At 28.0% G+C, this 8,288-nt stretch overlaps 1 protein-coding gene across 1 annotated transcript; it reads right to left on the bottom strand.

Annotated features, from left to right (window-relative positions):
• Positions 1–427: 427 nt before the first annotated feature.
• Positions 428–4,857, bottom strand: LOC114164843 (sugar transport protein 5-like). Its single transcript, XM_028049614.1, has 4 exons — positions 4,722–4,857; positions 1,808–2,127; positions 1,003–1,635; positions 428–908 (listed from the first exon to the last, which is right to left on the bottom strand). Exons 1-4 carry the CDS (start codon positions 4,855–4,857, stop codon positions 477–479), a joined length of 1,521 nt encoding a protein of 506 aa, XP_027905415.1. The 3' UTR covers positions 428–476.
• Between the last annotated feature and the right edge of the window lie 3,431 nt (positions 4,858–8,288).

Here is an 8,288-nt window from a genome sequence, read left to right as displayed (position 1 = left end):
GAACTAAATATTAATGGGTGATCCGATAGAGGTCCGTGAAACAACATGTCCAACTAACAACAAACTTTTCGATAGTGGATGACACAATAATCCGAACAAATGACAAATCTTGCTAATATAGATTTAACTTACTCTGATACGAAGTTAAGAAGTGAATTTTAAGCCTAATTCAACTACACAAAACTGACTTGTAGGATAAGATTTATACCCACTTGTATATTCTGAAATCACCTTATCTTTATAGCTAATTGGGGATTTCCAACACTTTGCATGTTCGTATATTCTCTAGGATCTCAAATTTTCAATTTAACAAACTTCAGAACAAGAAATAGGTCGAAGAAGTTGATTTAGTCACACTATGGATTTAAGTGTTTTTCTCATAAACTTAATATAATTTTTTCATCTAAAAAATCACAATTGACTGCGGTCCACATAATTTATGTAAGTTCATACATTACTGCTTCTGCCAACAATTTTTATGCTTGGTCAGCTACTCCTGTAACAAACCTCCTCCAAAACCAGTGTTTGCCCCATATGACGTGCATTGACTCGAGAGGAATTCCTTTGGTCTCAGGCAAGAAAAATGTAATGAAGAGGGTCATCACTGCAATCCAAACGGCATAGAACAAGAAGGCGCCGAACTTGAAGTGACACAGCATTGTCAAAAATGTCTGCGATAACGCAAATAGTGTTATGAACTGCACCCCCACTGCTATGCTTTGCCCAGTGGTTCTGATTTTTAAGGGGAAAATTTCACTTGGAATTAGCCAGGTCAGAGGACCCCATGACCAACCAAAACCTGCAGCATAAATGCACAATAACACCAATACCATCACGGCTTTACCCTTTGATATGTCATTTCTACCATCAACACCCGTCACCACAGCTAGCAAACCGGACACCGCAATCTTCAAAGTACAAGTAAGCGAAATTTTATTTATATACTATTCTAATATCCAATTATGACAAAATAATGCTTGATATATATGTTTATTTACTTACCTGACAGACAAGCATGACTATTCCACCAGTAATGAATAAGAACCTTCTACCAAACTCATCAACAAAAAAAGATGAGACGATGATGGAAACAAGGTTGACAAGTCCAAGGACTACGCTAGAAAGTAAAGCTGCACTGTGTCCCAATCCCACGGACTGAAAAAGGTTAGGTGAGTAGAATGCGACGATGTTGATGCCCGTAAGCTGCTGAAAAAGTGGGATAGCAACCGCCATCACCAAGTGAGGTCGATACTTCCTCTCAAATACAGTCATGAAGGGCTCCTCCTGCTCCACAGAATTCACATTATGTGACCGGTTCATGAGCTCCTCCATCTCCGGTTCAACATCAACGTGGGATCCTCTTACTTTGCGCAAGGCTTTTCTAGCTTCGTCTATCTTCCCACGTTCAACTAAACTGCTCGGGGTGTCAGTTATGAGAAAGGCACCAACTGTCATAACTGCTGCAGGCACCACGGCGAGGCCGAGAGAGACTCGCCACCCCCAAGTGTACTTCGCCGTTCTGTAGTTTATGCTGCCGGCGGCAACTACCCCAATCCCGAGAAAAAATTGAAAGCCTGTGTTGAAAGCGCCTCGCCATTTGGGTGGTGCGATTTCGGAAAGGTACAGTGGCGTAGCCTTTTCCAAACACATACGATAATACCATGCATACATGCATACAGTTTATCAATTTTACTCACAAAATATTATTTCACTTTTCCTATTTTTTGAAGTCAAAAATAAAAGTTAAGACTAAATCTACTATTACGAATTTTGGAATTCTATAGACATAAAAAATTTAAAAGCTAACCTGATTAGTGAAGCCAACTCCCAGGCCAAGAAGAATACGACCAAAAATGAGCATGGCAATACTTTGTGCGGCTCCGTTAAGAACACCACCAACAAGAAAGATGGCCCCACCCAACATGATGGTGTTTCTTCGACCAAACTTTGTTGTAACCCTACCAGCTGCCAGAGATGACACCAACCCAGCAAGATAAAGAGAAGAGGTGAATAATGTCAACACTTCGCTGTCATACACACAATACATGTTTACTTCGGAACCCGATGCATTTCTTAGTATCGATGGAAAGAACTTTTTAAGAAATGGTACCATTGTCGTTACACCTCCTGAAATTAATGTAACATTTTCGTTAAATTCACATTCAGCTTTATGTAAATTTATAGTCAAACTATGTTTTTATCCTTTAAATTTTTTGAAGTTTGATTTAATCATGTAAAAATTGTTTATTTTTTGTTTCTGTAACTTTTTTAAATTCATAATTTTTTATTTATTTTCTCAAGCTATGTAAATCATTTTTTTTAATAAATTGTTATCTGAACCGATTGAAGAACTAACTGAAAGTCGTACATTTCAAAATTAGAGATAAAAAAATTACAATTTTTTTAAAGTGACATATATATTGTACTTCAAACAATTTGAAACAACGATGAGCATATTTTATCCAAATAACTATTTCTTGTCATACAATCCTCCATCTGAAATTTAAAAATAAAAAGTGTGTTGTAACGATATAACTAAACATTACACTGTAAATAACTTTATATAAAAAATAGGTTTATCTAATTTTTATAGCCAAAATAACTAAAATAATCTTCATCAAATAAGAAACATATTTGATTTCTGCATAAACTAATATGTTAATTGAAATTTTATATATATATATATATATATATATATATATATATATATATATAAGAGATTTTACGCAAAGACCGTGTTAGATTTTTGTTTAGAATCAGAATTTCATCTTAAGTATTTGCGTAAAAATACTTAAAATTATTTACAAGATAAAACATAAATTTAATTACAAATGATACAAAAGTACATAACACATTGGTTTAATTACTAGGATGATATTCACTTTTATTTGGATGTGTCAATTTAGTATCCGTTTTTAAAGAGGTGTCAATTGAGTCACAATTTTTGACAAAATGTCATAATTAGGTCCCTTTTAAAAAAAAATTATAAATGCAGTTAACGGTATTAATATTTAAAATAACTTAAAAAATTATGTATTGATATTTATACTAAAATTTAATGGTAAAAGTCATAAATAAAATTAACAGCATTAATATTTTTTTTCTAAAATGACCTAATCGAAACAATTTTCAAAAATTAGAACTCAATAGACATCTTTTTAGAATCGGATACTAAATTGACACGTATAAATAAAAGTACCAAGTACGACTAATTAAACCTAAAACATTCAACATAAATTTTATCTTATAAATAAGAAATTAATGAATGGGTTAGGCAGACTATCTAGTTCAACATCAATTATTTTGGTCAAACATTTAGGTTTCGTTCATTGATTAAAAAAAAATAACAAACATAGTTAATCTTTTTATGAACGTGTGGTGGGGTGTCATTGGGCAATACAAATTGGTCAACAATTACGTAACAGAAAAAGTGTGCTTGTGCGACTTTTTGGTACCAAATTTAAAACTGGGTTCATTTTTTCTCTTACACTCATAAATCATTGTTTTATTACAATATTTTATGTATATATATTATTATTATTATCTTATTATTTTATTATGAGAAGTAATTTTTAAATGAATGTGTATCAAAAAGTGAGTCTTAAATTATATTTTTCCATTCAAAAATTGGTATAAAAAGTCAAAAGATGAAGAGAATGATTGAAAGAGAACTAGAAAAAAGATGAAATAAAATTGCCCAAGATATAGAAGTTTTATTGATTGCAATAATACATAAGAAATACGGTAAGAAACTGTAGAAGTTACTCAAGAATACTATTGGATAAAATAACAACTTTATCTAAATCTTTTGAACTAAGCAACTTTATAATCTTTATTTTTCTTCTTATTTTTCTTCGATAAGCAAAGATGTATCCTTATCATGTTAGTATATTATATTTTCTCGTATACCTAATCTCTCTCTTACTTCTTATTTTCCTTACTAATTATATTATGACCAAAAATTTATATATTATTTTTATCTCTGAAAATAGGATATTTTTGAAAATTTTCATAACCTTTTTATAAGACTCTTTGCATTTATTTTATATATTAATTATTTTTATCAAAATAGTATTAATCATTTTAGTTCATAAATGATAAATCGTTATTTATTATGTTTTTTAATGAAGATTGAAATTTTCAAGTTTTCAAAATTAAAAACACTAGTATCCTTCTTTTTTCTTTATATATTAATTTTTCAAAACTATTTCTAAAATATTACAATTTCATATAAATTTCACGTTAGTAATTAAATTACTTCTTCAATAACCGAATTATAAAAGTCTTACACTTCATAACAAATAAAGACTTTTTGAAATTTCACTATTGATTTGACGATTGATAAGATTATTGTCCATACATGCAATTGTTATAAACCTTAATAATCACTTTTCAGAAGTAGAACTATTTTCTTACGGCAAGAGAAAGAAAGGATATAACTATTATATTATATTTTGATAGTCTAAATTTTTTTTACACCTATTTAACATTATTTTTCATCGTTTTTTTTCACAACTATAAAACTTCACTTTTTAATAGAATAACACAATAACTTGCTATAATTATTCATTCCTACAATTTGAATATATTTGATTATTAATTGAATTTATATGAATAGTCTTGCTATTCAATAGAATAATAATCTAATCTAATAATAGACGATATAAAAAAGAGTAATTCTTTGAGGAATCACATATATTAATAGGGAAAGAAGAAAAAACCCGAAACTCCGACGTCATATCCAAAAATGAGTCCACTGGATGCAGCAACGACGCAAGTTATAAGAACAGAGAGTGTTATCTTGCCGCTGTGGAAGCCACTGGACGGTGCATTCACCGTGAATCCCCCGCCGGTCATTTTCAGCTTTGTTCGTTGATCACCTTCACAGGTTCCAAGTTGTTAAGGTGATTACTCGAGCGTGCCCCTAATTTATAGACCAAGAAGTTTCACGCACTTATCTTTCACAAATCGTAATTGGTCCCACATGTAAGAAATTTTGTTATTTTTATTTTTATAAAGATTAAATTATTTTTTCATATAATATGATAATATATATATATATATATATATATATATATATATATATATATATTTATAGTATTGAAAATAATCTGTGTGAGCCAAAAGTCTCACATTGAATGAAGTAGACAAAATTAAACATTATATAAGAATAAAGGTCCATAATACCATTATCTTAAAATTTTTGGATAAGAGTAATATCAAATATTTTATATGTGTATGACTAATGTCATGTACATAAAATCATAATCTTTCAAATAACTATAACCGTATTATATAAAATATATCCCAACATATAGTGACTTAATTAGGAATTTGATCATCTATGTACACTGTTTTGGTTTTTATTAAGTCTTTTTTACTTAATTATTTTTTTAAAAAAATCAATATAACTTGTGTTAAATAGTTAAAAATATCATATGTTAAAATTTCGATCTATCAGGTACTTAATTATTGTGTAAGTTTTTAATAAGAGTGAGTATAAATATGCATAATTGATTTGGTAGGATAAAGTAACTGATGTTAAAGCTCTTGTTAGTCTATCATTCCACATTTCTCCATATGATTTTTTTCGTTTCACTTCGCTATAATTTTCAATCAACTATATTTCACAGAAGAATAAAAACAAACTAATATATATCATCTCCGACAATTAGTCTTTTTCTTTTTATCACGTAGAATCAACATATAAAGGATTTTCTTATGTAACTACAATAAAAACATTTTTTATGTCTATATATATCTAAGTTAATGATCATTTTCCATCAGAATTAAGTGGTTTATAAATAAAAGAACATTTTAATGCCGAAAAGTATATATACATTTATAATAATGGCTTTGGTACTATTTTTTACATCTATTATTTGGAAGTTTCATACTCTCGGACCTTAGTTTTCGTACTTTCGCTGCACGCAATTCGATTTTAGTGGATCAAAATCGGGATGGACTTAAGTGAGTTGAGTTGACCTCTTTTAAATATAATTTTTTTCTCTTCATTTAAAAATAAAATCAGGGTAACTTTAATTCAGTTTTCAATTTTGAATATTTTTTATTTTAGTTTCATTGATTCTTAAATCTACCGTATTCATCTAATGAAAAAAAAAAGCTATTTAATTAATTAAAATATAAAAAAATAAACATAGACAAAATTGAATATCTAACAAAAGAAGGTTATTTTCTTTTATAATGAGAAAACCAAATACCTATATATAAAATGAAAAATAGAGCAACCAAAGTTATATTCAAAAACAATAAATACGTAATATTGTTGATATATATCTAAATTCACTTGAGGTGTAAAGGTATAAAATTAAATATTGGTTTAAACACTGAAACGAAACTCTCCTAATACAATGAAATGACACTTTAAAAAAATAGAAAATATTTATTTTTCACATGTACTCATTTTTTAGGAGATCATAAAATATTAAATGATAATATATTTTTTAATAGAAATTTAAAGTTTGATTACTGTTTGTAGTGAAGGATTGATTTCTCGGTGTTAGAACAAAATCTCATTCATATGTCATAATCATTAAGCTTGGTTAAATTTATAGTAGTTGTTGACTTAAGCATTCATTTAACTAACCTTGACTGTAATAAATATAGATGTGGCATGAGGCAATTTGTTCCTCGTAAATATCTTGATTTAGTGCAAATGCTTGATTGTTACTGTCATATACGTGTAATCATCACATTTTACTTCCTGATAAATCTTTTCAACTTCTTAACATTACAATTACAGAAATTTAAAAACTAAATTATGGGAGTGAAATATTATTTAAGCGATTAATAATATTTCTTTTGGTTAATTGCAGATTTGGATCAATTAAAAGGAAAAAAAAAATATGTATCTAAGTACAACCAACATTGAAGACAAATAAAAAAAGATTATGCTTTTAGTTACACAAAAAACAGAAAGAATTACTTGTGTTTAGCTAAAAGATAACCCTTCTATTGAAAGAAAACAAGTAAATAAAGACACTGTTCTGATTCAATGTATACCTTACGAACGATTTACGTGATGTTATTTATATTAATTGCAAGTTAAAAAAAATTAACATAAATTCTAAGAGTAGTTTATGCATAATACTAACATTAAACTGTGGATAGAGACACTGGAAAAATATCATTGAACTCAAATTTGAAGTATTAAATCAATTTAAAGAAACTGTTTTATTCCATTTGGTGAACAAATTTGAGTAGTAAGGAAAATTAATTCTCAATTATAAAGTTATTTTCCTTATAAAATTTGGTTTTAGATGCATTGGGTTTAGAATACTCTAATTAAACAGAAATTCAAACATGCTCTGACTGAATTAGTGAAAAGAATTTTACAAATTTGATTTGATTTTTTTTTCCTAGATGAAAGGATAGACCTACATATATACAAGTGGACTCGGAAAAGTATTTGGTCAAAGTAGCAAAATGAAGAGCGCCTGATTTTGTGTGGACACTAATAAATATGGGTACACTAACACATTACATAGTCAAGTCAAATACTTATCATTCAATTCCACCATATATATGGTCTATTACTCAGTGATGAGTTTAAAAGAGAAAAAGGGATGGAAAAAACCAAACAACCAAAATGTAACCGCCTAAGTAAAATCAAGGTGTTATGACAAACATAACCAACCAAGGTGTTACGAAAAATAACAAAAGAAAAATGAAAATAATGCACTAAAAATTAAATACATGACTGTAAAATATAGAATAAATACGTGTATAAATATTGCATTAAAATAAATAGTTATTTTGATTTTATAAATACGTATTTTAATTAATGAATATTAAATATGAAAAAATATATGCAGTCAGACAAATATAAAAAAGAATAAAGTAAACGATGATTATTATATTAAAAAATCGATATTAAATAGAAAAAGAAATAATACACGTAATCGTATTCTTAATTAATTCATGATAGATTTAACATAGTGCTACATTCCTATTGTTAAAAGTGCATATCTTAAAACCTATTGTTAAATAGTGCATATCTTAAAAAGGCTGACCAATTACTGATCTTCAATTTAATAAGCTAATATAAGTTAAATATGTTAAAAAAAATTGAAATTAATTCATATTTGAAACTTTGTATTAATATAGTCCTTCATATTTGAGAAACATGAATTTAGTCTTTTTTTAACCAAATTGTGTTCTTTTATCAGTAATAATTAACATATTAGTAGAACAAAAACTGTTTCATTCAAAAGGTCTGTATACAAAAGATAACAGAAATGAATAACAAAACAAAAACTCTACTTTTC

Source organism: Vigna unguiculata, chromosome 9 (genome assembly GCF_004118075.2).
Source record: "Vigna unguiculata cultivar IT97K-499-35 chromosome 9, ASM411807v1, whole genome shotgun sequence".
NCBI classification, from domain to species: Eukaryota; Viridiplantae; Streptophyta; class Magnoliopsida; order Fabales; family Fabaceae; genus Vigna; species Vigna unguiculata.
Note: the sequence above shows the minus strand (reverse complement) of the source record. Positions and strands in the feature narration are given on the sequence as shown.